Source organism: Bombyx mori, chromosome 27 (assembly GCF_030269925.1).
Source record: "Bombyx mori chromosome 27, ASM3026992v2".
NCBI classification, from domain to species: domain Eukaryota; kingdom Metazoa; phylum Arthropoda; class Insecta; order Lepidoptera; family Bombycidae; genus Bombyx; species Bombyx mori.
In genome coordinates, this window is record NC_085133.1 from 9,950,508 (window position 1) to 9,967,952 (window position 17,445).

The 17,445-nt window shown below is 40.2% G+C and overlaps 1 protein-coding gene across 22 annotated transcripts in view; it reads right to left on the reverse strand.

The window, feature by feature from the left end:
- Nucleotides 1–17,445, reverse strand: part of LOC101744319 (plasma membrane calcium-transporting ATPase 2) — a 194,151-nt gene that overhangs the window by 18,350 nt on the left and 158,356 nt on the right. For 14 of the 22 annotated variants that reach the window (XM_062676658.1, XM_004926009.5, XM_062676646.1 and 11 more), the window contains 10 exons: nucleotides 16,148–16,348; nucleotides 12,585–12,705; nucleotides 11,048–11,213; nucleotides 6,446–6,539; nucleotides 5,837–5,953; nucleotides 4,429–4,476; nucleotides 2,284–2,435; nucleotides 1,465–1,680; nucleotides 892–1,134; nucleotides 108–346 (listed from right to left, as the gene is read on the reverse strand). In XM_062676658.1, the coding sequence (XP_062532642.1) occupies nucleotides 108–346; nucleotides 892–1,134; nucleotides 1,465–1,680; nucleotides 2,284–2,435; nucleotides 4,429–4,476; nucleotides 5,837–5,953; nucleotides 6,446–6,539; nucleotides 11,048–11,213; nucleotides 12,585–12,705; nucleotides 16,148–16,348 (1,597 nt within the window). The remainder of the gene's footprint in view (nucleotides 1–107; nucleotides 347–891; nucleotides 1,135–1,464; nucleotides 1,681–2,283; nucleotides 2,436–4,428; nucleotides 4,477–5,836; nucleotides 5,954–6,445; nucleotides 6,540–11,047; nucleotides 11,214–12,584; nucleotides 12,706–16,147; nucleotides 16,349–17,445) is intronic. The other 8 variants (XM_062676659.1, XM_038020804.2, XM_062676654.1 and 5 more) reach the window with 1 other exon arrangement.

The window sequence follows — 17,445 nt, forward strand, 5'->3', positions numbered from 1 at the left end:
GGCGAACTACTCGTAATTCCTAAGGACGCTACACAAAGACCGTGAGCGGCTACTGCCAGGGTTGCCAGTGTCCGCGGACTGCCAGGGTTGCGGCGCAAGTTACATACTTTTTAAGCACGATCTCCGAAGCTCCCTTAGTGTAGAGCCTGTAGCCGCCGTTGTGCGGTATGACGGTGGACATGCTCTTCCGCACCGAGTTGAAGGTGTACACCCTGGTGAACGACTCTTCGGGATGACTTTCTCTGACGGCTTCGTAGCTCTGCCCTAGAGCCAGGACGAATCCGAGGAGGGCGCATTCAGTTTTGTTACCGACTTGCATGGATGGCATCGTTGGATCTTGTGATGGCTGAAAATCGTAATAATTTTAAGTTTTTATTTTTGTTCATAATTATGTGCCTCTTGATGTTCTATGGAATAATGCACACGCTAATCTGGGTGTTTACCTCGACGCTACGTTTTCTTAGTGTTGCAACAAGCGGGTAGTTTTATATAAAGTGCCGGAATCCACTCACGGGACTTTTTGGCGGGAACGCGAGGAGTGAAGTTTGTGTGATTTGTTTTATTTTGTCCATTTAGTGTTTCTTCAAGTTTAAATGTATAATAACGGTGGTTTATTAACTGTTTAATATCTGTAGAAGTGCACAAATGTGGGAAAATGAAATAAAGCCGCTGGACGTAACTTGTCGGGATCCTCCAAAAATTCCACTGAAAAAAATCTTAGTAATTGACCACCAATTTACTGAGATTATATTTCATCATATATCATCTTCATTTCATTTCACTGCATAATATAATTTTTCATAAAAATAAGAATATAAATTAAAATGAGACATGACTTAAAGGTCTTAGTTACCAGGTCATAAAATCCTTTAAAAAAAAGATTCCACTCACCATGATCCTGGAGGTGAAGGCGGAGTTGAGCGCCACGCCCTGCACGATGAGGTCGGCGACGGGCGGCGGGATGTCGCGGTAGTTGGGCGTCACCTTGCACAGCTTCTCGCAGATGTACGACTGCACGACCGTCATGCGGTTGGTGGTCAGCGTGCCGGTCTTGTCCGAGCAGATGGCGGTGGCGTTGCCCATGGTCTCGCAGGCGTCCAGGTGGCGCACCAGATTGTTGTCTTTCATCATTTTCTGTTATTGGTTAAAGTTTTTACTGGTGGTAGGACCTCTTGTGAGTCCGCACGGGTAGGTACCTCTACCTATTACTGCCGTGAAGCAGTAATGCGATTCGGTTTGAAGGGTGGGGCAGCCGTTGTAACTATACTTAGAACTTATATCTCAAGGTGTGTGGCGCATTTACGTTGTAGATGTCTATGGGCTCCAGTAACCACTTAACACCAGGTGGGCTGTGAGCTCGTCCACCCATCTTAAGAAATAAAAAAAAAAAAGTTCACATAAATTAAATCCCATTCTGTTTTGACAAGTTTGTTTAAATTACAGGACCAGCCGTCTCGTTCTAACCTTTACGGAATAAGCAAGCGAGAGTGTGACAGCGAGCGGCAGCCCCTCGGGCACGGCGACGACCAGCACCGTCACACCGATGATGAGGTGCTTCACCAGGTTGTTAATGTAGGTCGCCTTCCACGGCTTGCCCTCTATGGCGAACGTCCGGACGCAGAACTGTATGACCAGGATTATGACCGTGAGCACGGCGATCGTCGAGCCGGCGTAACCGATCTGGAAATAATTGTAAGTTCAGGCGTTAGTATTACTGTAATACAGCTTGCACGGCGCGCGTTGGGTTTTATATAAAACTTTAACAGATTTGCACAATTATAACTGTAGACACGAGAAGAGCATTTTAACAAATATGTTCCACGCTTTCACAGTATAAATTTTTTTTATATCTCCAGTAGTTCGTGTAGAAGTCCCTGAAAGCGAGAATCATGTAAAGACGATTTTAAGCAGTCATCAAAAACTAGATGATGACGCCAAAAAACCTTCAAGTATCGGGTGATGTTTAGATGATTGCTGTATGTACGTTCTAAAAAGTGTATGGATTCATGTTTACGTCCAACATATGCCGAATACTTTTTTATTTTATTTTATTGCCCTTGTAGGCAGACGAGCATACGGCCCACCTGATGGCGAGTGGTTACCGTCGCCCATGGACTTCAGCAATGCCAGGGGCATAGCCAAGCCGCTGCCTACCGCAATTCACGCTTTGGACGAATTTTAGAAGTTTTACTCCGGATAATGAGACATATTCTCATGTGCCATCATAGTCAGTGTGATTCTGATGCATGTAAAAGAGCTGTACGAATGATCGGCTGCGCTTACCTGTATAGCGAGCTTGGTAAGTTTGGCCTGCAGCACGGACTTCTCCTTCTTGTGTTGCGGCTCTGGCGGCGGCTTGTCGGCGGCGGGCGGCGCGTGGTTGTCGTCGGGCGGCGCGTGGTTGGCGCCCACGCCCCCCACTCCCTCCTCCTCACCTGCGCCGACAACAACGCTTACCCACGGTGGACGACACTGACGGATCGTGTCGGCCTCGTGTTGAGATGGCGACTGATTCCTTAATGTTTGTTTGTAATGCAAGATTGCAGCGGTGTCGTTCAGCCAATGCGGATACCACATCCATGATACGTCTGCAACCACTATTACCTTCTCGGCTTCATCTTCGAACCTCCCCTAGTTCTGTATCTCGAAATAATCGTACCTTCTGGTTCGAACTTACTACATTCAATTAACTTTTCATCATACAATTAACTTTGACCTTTCGCCAAGGTTTGGTCACGTTTACTTCCTTCTTGTATCGTCTATCATCTCTTACCATTAAATTCTTTAATTTTCAAAAAGATATAAATGAAATACTAATAATCTGCGTTAGATCTTTTAAAATTGTAGTTCACCCGCCATAGTTACTGTGGTAGTTGCAACAAGTTTCACAGTATTAGCAAGATACTATCTACATACTATACTATGAGTAGATAATTATAATAAGCAATGAAATCTTGCATTACAACAAAACGATAGAATGAGTCGCCATCTTTTAATGTTATCTTGGATCATTAAAGTTTATTCATTCATAAAAATTAATCTCTTTGTTAAAAATAACATTCGCACTGAAATATTAGAAGGGGAAGAACGCTATTTAGTGCTGTTTTTTGTTCAAAATCGACCAATATAAAGATACACAAGAATTAAAATTTACATTTATTAATACAGAATTTAAATATATACACAAAGTTTATTAGACTAAAATCAATGTTAACTTTTTAAATTTTAATAGTGAAACCAGCAAGTTAATATAGTGATTATTAATTGGTTAGTTAATTGTATAAGTAAATGAAATCGATAATCGTATTGTGTTGTATATATGTAGAGGTAGTGTACTTAAAGAGAGAAAAAAAAATCACAACATTTACGAGACACAAAAGACAGAGAGAGCAAAATAAATAGTAAGTAAAGAAATAAATAAAAAACTGAAAAATCTCCTGCGATTATTACTAACTACACTCTCAGTATCATCATAGTCGAATACACTGAATCTATATATACAGTACAACCTCGATATAACAAATCGGAAGGGAACAAGTGGATATTCGTTACATCAGTCGCCGTGGCGTAAAGGATAAGACGTCTGGTGCATTCGTGTTGAGCGATTCACCGGTGTTCGAATCCCAGGCTGGTACCATTTTTTTAATGAAATATGTACTCAGCAAATGTTCACGATTGACTTCCACGGTGATTCCTTCACTTCAAGTGTAATAAAAATCAAACCCGCAAAATTATAATTTGCGTAATTACTGATGGTAGGACCACTTGTGAGTCCGCACTTGTAGGTACCTGTGTAGGTAGATACCACTGGATTCACATACTATGGGCTTAAGGATCATATTGGTGGGATCGTTACATAAAGGTTTTTCGTTGACAAAATTAATTAGAGGTTTTTTTAATAGTTGAAAATGCTATAAAGATATTGTTCGCAAGAGATTTAAAGGTATATCTGACACTGACTCTTATGGACAATTGAATTTACGAAAAATTTGTTCAATCGAGGACGTCGTTATATTGAGGTTCGTTATATTAAGGTTGCACTGTATGTAGATATGTTGAAGATCGTTTTGGAAGGAGGCAGTAAGTGCCGACGCGATGCAAACATAATGCCCCAAAGCCACAGACGAAGCAGAGAAATAGCCCTTTTTTCTTCAATTAGAAAATTCTTTTGGAAACAGGAAAAAATAATGTGTGACAAGAAAATAAGAAAACTGAATGTTTCATCTCCAACTTGATTTGAATTAGTTGAGAAAGAAAGCGACAAAAAGATTTAACGTATTAGCGTTTCCTGTAAGAATCAGAAATCACATATAAGCCCAAAGTTCTGTAAGGTCGGAAGCTAGAGGTCAAAGGTCGGAAGCCAGAGGTCAAAGGTCGGAAGCCAGAGGTTAAAGGTCGAAAGCGAGGGTCTAGCGAGGAAGTACTTACCGGGGATGCTCTTGCGCTGGGTCCCTTTGCGTTGCTGCTTTCTCTCCTCTACCACAATCCATACAAGCGGACACGTGACAAATATTGAATATGGATGTAGTAATTGTTTCACATCATGCAGTCAACACGACATAAACACGATGCAGATGTGGAGGGTTGATGTGATTTTTTTGTTTTTTTTTTATTTTCATCGAGCGACGGGGGGCGGAGGGCGGAGGGCGTGCAGCGAGCCGGGGGGGGGGATAGAAACAAAATTCGGATGTCATTGAACGGGTCACACTATAGCTCTATGTCTAGGTAACGTGGCGTTTTAGCATTTACGACTTTACGAACTATATGATATAGGGTTCAATTTCGTTTGAAGCCGTAATCGCTAAAACGTTCTAAAATGCTTTAATGTTGGCGCTTCCTGATATATATTCTGTATTCACAGAGATTACTTTATTGTTTAAAATACGTCACCATGCCACGAATACATCAGCCGATTAGTTAACCATACAAACGTACAACGTTTAACAAGACCCTTAAATTTAAGATGCAATACGAACGCTACGAAAATAAAACATTGCAATACTATTTTAATTAATAAAATAATCTCGTGACTTAAATGAAGTGAGTAACTTTTTGATTGTAGTAAAAGTTTGTAATGAATTATTAATTTTTAAGTTCAATGTCTTTAACGAAATTACAGTTAAAAGATTAACTAGCATACTGTATTTTTTATAACTTTTATTTAAGTTACTAATTTCATTTAATTATAGATCGATCCCCAGAGGGGGGCCGCCGTGTAGACGGGGGACCGCTAATCCAACGAAGCAGGTTTAGTACAATGCTCATTTAGTTTCCTAATTGTATTATTGTATTCAGCTTTTAGTATCAACATTATTTATTTTATATTTTTTTTATATATTTTATTTAAAATGAGTACAATGATAACGCTGACAACATGTAATTTAGTAGACAAAATTTTGAAAAAAAAAAACAATTACAACCCAAACACAAATGTCGTTTTTAAAAACCACAGTCAGTCACGCTATCTCTGTGACGCTCGCAAAACTTTAAAGCTCGATGATGTGTCCGCTTTCACGCAAGCTCAGCTCACTCAACAAAAGCACACGAGCTGTCCCGGCTGTGACTAAATGAGCAATGTCTGCGGCGGCTGCGCTTGGCAACGGGCGACCTCGAAATTCAGAGTCGGAGAATTCTCGAATGTTCTTACTATGTTGGATTTTGCCCGTATTCGCGGGCGAGAGGTTAAACGAAGCGCACAAACTGTTCGGATCGTTGAGTTTTTAATCACAAGAAGCCCGCAACCAACTTACTAGGGGAGGGGGTCGGTATAACGAGGGGTAAATGTAAACTATAGCGAAGTGGAATCGTACGACAGGCGTGGCGAGGAGGAACTGACCTTTCTTCTTCTGTTTAATTTCCTTCTCCTGCTTGTCGACAGCGGCACCGAGCAGCGTGAAGATGATGCCGGCCTGGGAGTTCACCCCCACGGCTGTCACTAACATCTTGCCGGAACCTGGAAGTAATTTGTGATCAATGTTGATTCTACTTGTGACGTTTTTTTTCCTACCTAAGCTTTGAGAGGCTATTTCACCTTCACCCTAAAATGTAGGTGAGCTCACGGGGCTCAAACCTGACGACGTTGCTAACACGAACCTTAGCAAGAGCCGTGCTTCGCAGAACCTACCACCGGATCGGAAATGCGACCCACTGAGAAGATCCGGCGAGAAACTCAGTGGGCTGTGTCTGTGGGTTAATTTACTCGCCGAGCCCTTCGTCGCAAGCGACGGATTCGACGATGACCGGAGCTTGAGGTACCTAAAAGCACCGTTAGTGGATCGGGAGGATCCGAAATGACGTGCTTGTCACGTGATGCCAGACTAAGGTTTCTTATAGCTGTAAAAGCGGAACCAATGTTGTCGATACAAAAGCTATAATTTAACCTAGAGTCGATTATGGACAGGTCAACAAATTTGGCTATTGATAACATCAGTATAGGATAGCTCACCTTCCATAACGTGTGTACCGGATAGCACCATGGGATCAAATGTTTCACCCTTCTTGACATGGTCCGATTCTCCCGTCAGGGATGACTCGTCAATCTAGGAAATTAAAACTTTGTTTTACTATTAACGGCTTATTGTTGCTGATGGACCGGTGAGCTCACGGGTCATCTGGTGTTAATTGGTTATCAGAGATCATAGACATTACGATGCCACCCACCACCCAACTAATTGCGTTTGCATCATAAATAAAAGGTAGATGAAGATACTCATTTTAGTAGAAAACGTTATTAGTATGGCTTTCGTACTACGATCACCTAGACCCAGTAACGCAGTCCTGACTATATCTGCTGTGGAATAGGCACGCTTTCAGATCAGAAAGGTGGAACAGCCATCACACTACTGTTGAGACTTCAACCAACTCTCAAGCTGAGTGGTGGCGGACTTGTCAGTCCTCTTTTACTGTTACTTTTTTACTGGTGGCAGGACCTCTTGTGAGCCCGCACGGGTAGGTACTACCACCCTGCCTATTTCTGCCGTGAAGCAGTAATGCGTTTCGGTTTGAAGGGCGAGGCGACCGTTGTAACTATACTTGAGACCTTAGAACTTGTATCTCAAGGTGGGTGGCGTATTTACGTCGTAGATGTCTATGGGCTCCACTAACCACTTAACACCAAGCGGGCTGTGAGCTCGTCCACCCATCTAATAGAAAAAAAATAACTGTGAGGTCTACCGGCTCTGATTTAACAACCTAGGGCGACTGTTTTGCTTAAGTCAACTCCGGTTCAAAAGCTGGGTCAGTGTTATGGCACCGCGCTGATGTAGCAAGTAGTGAGCGCATCTATCGGCGGTGCGTAAATAGTTGTCACGTCGATTGGCTGGATTCCAATGAGTTATTAGCACAGCGCACCTTTATAGGCGATTGTAGTGGATTCTTTATCGGCGATGACGAATGTAAAGACCACGGAACGCGCGATAGAACAATAGATACGTTTCCTTCGTGTGTTTGAAAATATATTCTCGGTAAAATATCTTAAAGTTTAACTTTCCCTAACGTGGAGGTGAGCTCTCGGGGTTTAACCCAGGAGGTGTTGCTAACACTGGCCCTAGCAAGAGCAGTGCTTCGCCGAATCTAACCACCGGATCGGAAACGCGATCCACTGAGAAGATTCGTCGAGAAGCTCGGTGGGCCATGTCTATGGGTTAATTTACTCGCCGAGCCATTCGTCGCAAGCGACGGTTTCGGCGAGGACGGTGACCGTAATGGTGGGTTCCGGTGAGGGGAACATCTTAGCTATATCTGTGCAGGATAGTGTCGTCACTTCTTTGACACGTGCCCAAATTTGAAGGCTCGTTATCTTATTTATTTAAGAATTCAAAGATACTTGTCGATTTAAAAATAATAACGAAGCGAAACCATAATTTGCACTGTTGTGATATTAATACTCAGATTTTTTTATTCCTTGATTAATAACGTCCACGGATTCCGGTAACTTTGACATTGTACAGTATTTAAAAAACTCTATAGTATAGGACAATCTCGAATATCAAAGCAGCGGAATCGCTAGTGTACTAAAAAAAGCTATTATGTCATCCCGATAAAGACACTTCACACAATCACGCGACAACATGATTCCTTATAAATTGTACAAACACTTACGTGCGTAGATAAAAAGACTGCATTCGAGTTTTATAATTACGTTATCAAATTACTAGAGTCGTATCAGGCGGATTCGGAATTATCTGATTTTGAAATATATTTTTTTTATTTTTTTTCGTGAAGTGTCCGTTGACGTTGATAATGTAAACATTACAGTTAAATTGTCTGGTTGTTTGTTTAAAATAATCAGTAAAAATGTTGTCGATGATTCTAACAGGACTTTCGCTGTACACAATACGGAATAATAAGTATATGTTTTATATATGTATATTTTTTATTCGAATATGGAGTTACTGCCTAGAAATGCAATAATGTTTATAAAGGGGAAAATTGAAACAGGGAGTACGCCTAGTATCTATGCAGAGGCTTTAACTTACTAAGGTAAAGGGTGTGAGCGCCAGTCTCAGAAATTTCAATGAACCTGTTACATTTGTATCGATTTTGACCGCTAGAGGGTGCTGGTGATTACACATCGCGCTACATGGGCTAGAGACACCCGTTTTGATTAAACTGAATTTGCTAGATTTGTAGACGCACCTGTAAATCTATTATTCATAATAATCTATTCTAATCTATAATCTATTATTCAGCCGTGGAGTTCTTATATACTAGCAACTTCAATATAATGTCAATAAAACGATGAAAAATACAGGGTGTTCCTATTAGAGGACCCAAATCTTCAATCAGTAGCCGGAAAATGATATTAAAATACTTTTAAGTAAACACAAACATTCAACGTTACTCAAGTAGGCCAAGTTCATATTTTGTGAACCCGCAATGAAAAGCCGAGTTAAAGACACGTAGGTGCGTTGACCCCGCGCATACGCTGATATTAATTTCAATTCCATTGCCTGCATGATGAAAAAATAAGCAAAATTATCTTTGGTCGCTATTATTATGCTCATCAAGTCAGCAATGATCAATACGGCCACCTCCGCGACTTCGGATTCATATACGTTAGCTATACAGGGTGTGTGGGAATTAATTAATATATATACAATTAATTTATAAACTTAAACGCGTCCGGATACTTTACTAATATCAATTAATCCGTATTACGTAAGCAATGAGAACAGATAACCCAATAAATTATATTGATAAGGTTATTGTAGTATCGCGGATGTAGGGTTGTGCGTTCCGAATTTATGACACGCATCGTAACAACGTGGCCTGTTTGCAGTACGCGAGAATGAAAATAATGAATTTTATCAAAAATCGCTATTAATAAATGATTAGCTCTTATAAAAAATATTTACTGCAGGGCTGTACTGAACTTGAGTTCGTAACCTTCGAACCAAAGACCTTGGTCAGTCTCGATCCTAATCCAGAGTGGATGCTAAATGTAATCATATATGTATGTAGGATTGGTAAGAATGGAACGTATGAAAACAGTGTGGAACGGAGCGTTAAGATATGAGTGAGAGAAAACGGAAAGAAAGAGAATAGAGAATGTCAGAGAAAAGAAGTAGATGGCGAAGACGTTTAAAACGATGATGAGCAAGGCGTAATAAAAGTGTTAATTATTTTTTTTATTAAAAAGAAAATTTTGGAACATCGAAAATTTTTTTTTATGCGCTGCGATCCCCATTCTACACATAACTGCTATCAATTTGGGTCAACAGGTTTCCGCTTAGAACACCATCCACCCCATCCCTTGGATGTCGAAAAGGGGACTAAGGGATTCAACGGAGAAAGGGAATCAGCGTTATCTGAATCTTATACCAGGATACATGCACTTAGTGGCGAAAGGAGGTATTCGCAGTCTTAACGTGTGGGTACCATCGTCCTACCAGTATAAGGCGCAGAGAGTTTGAAGGGTATGAAGGCCGTTATGAATCAGAGTAGAGACTTCGAAGTCACGCGGAACTCACGTTATATAGACCACGTCACACAATTATAATTTGCGTAATTACTGGTGGTAGGACCTCTTGTGAGTGCGTACGGGTAGGTACCACCACCTTGCCCGTTTCTGCCGTGAATCAGTAATGCGCCTCGGTCTGAGGGTGGGGCAGCCGTTGTAACTATACAGAGACTTTAGAACTTATATCTCAAGGTGGGTGGCGCATTTACGTTGTAGATGTCTATGGGTTCCAGTAACCACTTAACATCAGGTGGGCTGAGCTCGTCCACTCATCTAAGCAATAAAAAAAAATGGTAACTTCTTAACGGGAGGCGTTCACTCATCTGTGCCATAAAAATCAAATTATAATTTTAAAAACATTAAACAGGCATCCCTAGAGCAATATCAGCGATCGCATACATATTGTGTACACGTAAATTATTGCTACCTGCCGATTAACGATATCGCTTTAGATAACTTTGTTAATGTTGCGTCTGTTGCGAAATATATTTACATTTAAAAGAAAAACATATATTTATTCGCACTATAGCGTGTGGAGATTAATTGTTGGGCGCGTCTTTTTTTTTTTTGATAATGAATTGGTAATCATTAAGAGTTGATTTTCGTCGAATATTACAACATACAATCGTTACTCGACCTCATGTCTCAAGGTGGGTGGCCTTGTTCACGTTGTAATACATACGAATTCCGGTAATCATCTAACAACTAGACAATAAAAAACGATAAAAATAGATTACATTGGAAAAAAATTTTATCCGTCTGCGCGATCAGTGTGCTTAGTGCGAGTTTTTTAACGTTCTCGATAGCGTTAAAGTTAACTAAATTTGCATGGAGTTGGAACGTGTGCCTACGTTTGCCGCTAGGGGCGCTGTTTCAACTGTATACAAATTGACTTAACTTTTACGCTATCGAAAACGTTAAGAAACTCGCAATAAGCACACTGAACACAATCAGTACAGTCTAAGAACACCGAACACACAAACAAAACATAAACGGTTTTTTTTTCGTGCGAGGTCCGAATCTCCTACGAGGTCCCCAAGTATGTGGGACTCGAAGATCTGCTGATCAGCAAGCACATGAACCTACCTTAAGATCGTTGCTCTGCAGCAGGATACCGTCAGCCGGAAGCAGATCTCCGTACTTGATCTGACATATGTCGCCGACGACGATCTCGCTGATGGGCACCTGTTTGACCTCCGTGCCGCGGATCACGGCGAACTTGTGCTCGCCTTCTATCCGAGACTGCAGACCTCTGGAATAAAAGCATTCGCTATTGACAAGATGTGAGGCCCAACGATGGGATCCGCGTCAGATTCTTACTTCAGAACGAAATAGAACAAGCTCCAATCGCACGGTATAAAGAGTGTCTTGTGTCAGTCTTTTGCGCGTAAACTGAGATGGAATATAATCACAAATACACAACATCGTGTTTACTGCGTCAGATACTCCCGGCGTTTCTCTACGTATCAATCCAGGTTATTGCCGCGAAATTTCAAATTTTACTGGTGGTAGGACCTCTTGTGAGTCCGCGCGGGTAGGTACCCCCACCCCGCCTATTTCTGCCGTGAAGCAGTAATGCGTTTCGGTTTGAAGGGCGGGGCAGCCGTTGTAACTATACTCGAGACCTTAGAACTTATATCTCAAGGTCAGTGGCGCATTTACGTCGTAAATATCTATGGGCTCCAGTAACCACAACACCAGGTGGGCTGTGAGCTCGTCCACCCATCTAAGCAATAAAAAAAAAACATCTAAATCCCGATGCGATAATGTTCACACCCTCACGTGCCGGTCGATGTGACCCTTCCGGACATGAGGTCGGGTTTCAATTGTATTGTACGACGGCCTTCGAACCTATACCCTTGACTGCTTCACGACGGAGCTGGGTAGAACGATGGTGCCTACCCGCGGCTCGCACGGATACGCTTAGGAGCTCTACTATAAGCATTTGTATATCAGACGATTTTAGCAAAGAATATTTACAGTAACGATTTTATTGCTTAGATGGGTGGACGAGCTCACAGCCCACCTTGTGTTAGGTGGTTACTGGAGCCCGTAGACATCTACAACGTAAATGCGCCACCCACCTTGAGGTATAAGTTCTAAGCTCTCAAGTATAGTTACAACGGCTGCCTTATTCTTCAAACCGAAACGCATTACTGCTTCACGGCAGAAATAGGCAGGGTGGCGGTACCTGCCCGCGCGGACTCACAAGAGGTCCTACCACCAGTAAAGATTTATCGATTTTTGTCTAATTCATAATACGCTGTCGGATCTTTATAATGCGAAAGAAAACGAATAAGGTAATACATAAATGCATTTCTCCGATACTTTTTTTTGGATAAGACTCGACAATCATATATAACTTTATAAATATTCGTAATAATCCAAAATGCATAAGTCATGAAATATAAATTTATTTCGTAGATAATACGTATATGTATTACACATTACAAATTATAAATAGGATTCTCGATGACTAATTAAGTAGTAGTAATAATAAGGAAATATAAATATATAAATCGTCTAGAATTGTCTTATGGATCAAGCATCGTTAGTTTCCCTAACAAATGTAGCAGAGAAATTTAATTATTTGGACCATCAGTTGGTTACATGGTTTACTGACCTGAATTGCCTTTCTTTCGTGTAATCATTAAACGCTGTTACTATGACGACGACTATAACCGATATTAAGATGGCCAGACCCTCGATCCACTGGTAGTGGCCCTCCTCTTCGTCCAAATGTGCTGGAAAAAAAAACGTTTTGTTTTTAGATTTACATTCAAATATGTGGCCCCACGTGTGATTAGCACAAAAGTACTGGAGTGGAGACCTCGTACTGGACGTTGTAAAGACAGCCAACGAAGTGGACCAATGAACTGGTCAAAGTGGTTGGTAAGGACTGGATGCGAAAGGCAAGAGACCAAAGAAAGGTGCATTCCAAGATACCTAGCATTGGATTGGCTTGAAGGAGAGTTCACGTAATGCTTGATAGCTGCTTCGTGCTGCAAAGATCTTTCGTGGAAAGGGTATCTTTGGAAATCTTCACATAATAAACGTGCTTAAATATATTATTGAAAAACAAAACTTTGTTGTTTGTTCGTGTTATGTGCATCCTACGTCATTTGTTCGATCGAGTTGAAACTTGGTACAGTTGTTGTTGGAGTTTCACGGAAGGTGCCTAGCGTTATACCATCAGCGACCGGTGACGCCAAAGCTGATAATCAGTGGAGCTCAAATGGGTATTTAGGGTTCGACCGAAAAAAGTATGTCGGAGATTCTCGGGTTAAAATGATACGTCCTCCAAATGTAAAAACATATACAAACTGCAATTTCGTCTCTTAATAATATAACAAATTAAAAGAAAATATAATTCTAGACAGTCACACAGGTGTGGATTGTTATTTGCTCAGATTGAACTCTGCTGATCGGAAAGTCCGAAAATCTGAATTCGGAATTTTGATACCATTACAATAAGAACAAAACTGATAGCTTCAATCGATACGAATAAAAATTATGTTATTAATTAAACAAGAATCGATTATAAATAAAAACCATCGCGCAACACAAGAATGAACCCTAATCACCGTGACATATTATCCCTCAACCCTTTTAATGCGATGATTAATCGAACGAGCTCGAAACGTTGCGCTTCCTCTCGCACTAATGACCTTTACAACGCGAGGGAGAGGGACGGTAAAACGGATTACGTGACAACATTGAAAGGCCGTATCGGGTCGGACACTCCCTCGTTACGTAGTGGGCAGGAGGTAGTATAATTTTACGACACGCATTATAGGCTGTATGTGATACCTACTTATTTACCAACATCAGAAGGACCTGTATATGTTTTTTTATTGCTTAGATGGGTGGTCGACACAGCCCACCTGGTGTTAAGTGGTTACTGAAGCCCGTAGACATCTACAATGTAAATGCGCCACCCACCTTGAGATATAACTTCTAAGGTCTCAGTATAGTTACAACGGCTACCCCGCCCTTCAAGCCGAAATGCATTACTATTTCACGGCAGAAATAGGCAGAGTGGTGGTACCTACCCGTGCGGACTCACAAGAGGTCCTACCACCAGTAATTACGCAAATTATAATTTTGCGGGTTACATTTTTTTATTTGGTGAGGTTTGGGCAGAGGCGGGACTTATGGGACACCCACCCAGATCTCCCAAGATCGTGATGCGAAAACGCCGCTCACCTTCAGATATAAGATCGAAATCCATATTGATATAAGAAAACTTATCAAATCAGAATGGAAGTTGCCTACGATCTTCCGACACTGGACCACACTCTTACAAATTTAAAACTTGTGCTATTAACTGAATGGAAACAGCCATTTACGATTTTCCGATGAAATGTCCAAATGTGAGAGAAGTCTTTACACGGTAGCGTTGGGGTTTTAAAAATATCCGGAGATTTCCAATTGCGGCAAAACTGATACCAGCCGTTGCGATACCAACATCCAACTGTACCAGCCAGCATCGACCAACATCGGAGCAGCGCATAACAAAGCTTCATCAAGCATACGAAACTAGCCTTTAAATGAAAAGTGAAGTAATTAATTGTTCTACAAAACTAGATAAGCCACGTATTTAACAAATACAAGGTTAATTGGAGGTTAAAGAGATTGTAAATGTTACTATTAACTACATGCTAAAAACCGTGCCGGATATAATATCTTCGGAGCCTGCAGGGAAAAACATTGTACATTTCTGTTCCCCAATTGAGTTGCAAACCGATCATAATTGGTTTAATTGTCCTTTTGTTTTGATCCCCATATCTGTCTTTTCTCGTATTAGATTTAGATATAATGGAAACCATTTAGGACTTAATTCACGCAGTTAGCCAAAAGGGCTGATTTTGGGCAAAAAGTTTGTGAAATATTAGAAAATGAATGCTTTTCGTTCCTTGCAGGTTTCGTTTGGTAATCAACTACAGATGCAGTACGGATTTGAAGCGAATGAAAATTATAAAAGGCTACATTGCAAAAGAGGTAGAAATCAGGAAAAGATTATTCTATTAAGGATAACTTCCTCATTTTTACACACCACTAGAAATCCATACGGCAAAATTCTCTTTAGAAAAAATACGACATAAGCTGTTAACTTGATGGCATTGATAACAGATTGAATGACAAAGTGGAGAGAAGTGAATGTAGATTCAAATTAACACTACTTAAAACTCATTAATACTACTTAAACTAATACTCAAACTATTGAATCATTTAAATTTTTCTACTACAGCATTATAATCTTACCAGGGTCTGTATCCATTTTAGTTTTCGGAAAGAAAAGACAATACAAGTTAATTTTTTGAACATAAATGGCTCATCGCCCACTCGGCGTTATAAGGTTTCTGGAGCCCCCTAAACATGAAATCCCAATAATTTTGTATTAAAACTATTCTACTCTTAATAGAAAGCGATATATTTAGGACATAAACCATGGATGGTTGTACCAACCCGTTGAAAACATGCATTACAATATTGATTTATGAAAACTGCACAATATTATCCTACGCTCTATACGAGCAATTATGAATTGCTAATGTGTTCTATTTCCTTGATTGATAGAGATTATTTTTAGAACGTACGTAAATTTATTGATGAATAATAATAAATCAATCTCTGACATAATATTTTTAAACTAACGCCCTATGGTATTTCATATAGGAACACAAAAAACCTTACAATATACAAAAAAAACGGCGAGTACTACTTGTACTCACATCGCTGGCATCATGAATCACCATTATAACTGCTGAAATGACTACATTAAGTTTGCATACATTTATAGCCTTTATTTTATATATCTATTCGTATACAATGAAGAGTTGTATCAACATTTTTTTTGTTACTAGAATGTTGCAGATGTAAAAAATCTGCTTTAAATATTGTAAGGGGAAATTATTTTGTACATTTACATTTTACTCTTTCCAAAATCAAGTTAACTGATAATATTGATTTTTTTTTTCACATAAAATAACTATAAACTTGATTGTTTTAAAGAAAGCATCGTAAACGGGGTGGTCGTAAGAACATTTATTTAGATTGAAACAATCTTTAATCAGAACTAGTCTGCTAGCAAACAGAGTACTATCTCAATTCGAGATGATTATGTTCTTCATAGTTGATGAAACACATCGGATTTAATAATTAAATAACAGCGTAACAACTTACCCGCATCATTGGGGTCATCTGCGGGCTTGTAAAAACTCAATCCTAATGAAACAACAGCAGCAACTTCTAGGATAATAAGGGTGACATCCTGCAGAGCCTCCCATACTAGCGTCAGGAAAGTCTTGGGTGGCTTCGGCGGGATCAAGTTTGAACCGAACACTTCCCGCCGATGCTGCAGGTCAGCCTTCGAACCGCTAAGACCTGGGGACAAATAGAAAAAAATAATCAGTAACTACAGAATTCTTCTCAGTCGTATGCACTCTTGGTAGAGTGGTCGTGGTCATCATTTTGGGTGGTGGTGCGCTTCACCAGACGTCGCCATTCCTGGCGTACCGCGGCCCTTCTTGTGCAATTACAGAATGGATCTTACAAAAAGGCCGATATCGGGAAGCGATATGGATGAAATTGGAGTAGAAATAAGTTTAATTCTATGACTCACAATATCTTTGCGTACATAACTAGCACCATTATACCTTAAAGTAAAATCCTAGTAATATCCATACTTAAGCTCTCGAATATAACGTGATTAAATTTCGTAAAAGGTTTGATTTGCTTTAGTGCTTAGAAAAAAATCAGTTTAATCTTGTGACGCACAAGAAATCTTCAAGCCCTCGCTAGTACGATTGAAAAGTCTTCTTCTTGTGGCATACAATTTATAGATGTTTCTACTTCTACAATATCTAAACTGCCAGTAATACGATTTCTATAAACATAATTTCCAATTTTTTATCTATACCTTATTATTTTATTATAATACGTATGTATTCCAGATTCACACAAGCGTTTACACACCTAATACAATAGCCAAATAATTACCAGCAAGAGACTGTGGATTATAATTTTATTGGGTCAGTAAAAAATACAATACACTTTAAAAAAATTGGCAGTTGAGGAGTATTGTATCATTGTCGTGAACTAATCAGAGGTTCGGGACGTAGTTTAATGATTGAGGGATAGCACAAGCGTAATTCCAGTCGATAGCAATGTTTAAGGTACGATGGTATGGTGTTAATAAGTAATACCACCAGGCGGCTGGTGGCCCCCAGTCTGCCCATCAAGGTTAATCCAAAAAAATCAATGGACGCTCCAGTCTAAAGCCAATTGATGTACATACACACAATTGATATACGCGCCTCACAAGTCAAACGACGGCCGATTACAAACGCGCTGGCGTACGTTTGAAGATGATTTCCTTTGAAGCTACGAGTTCTATTTTAAAAGATATTCGTATGTTTAATTTTTCTACTTCGATACGGTTGTGATCGTAAAATGCAGTGTTAACGTTTTGTTGTATGCGT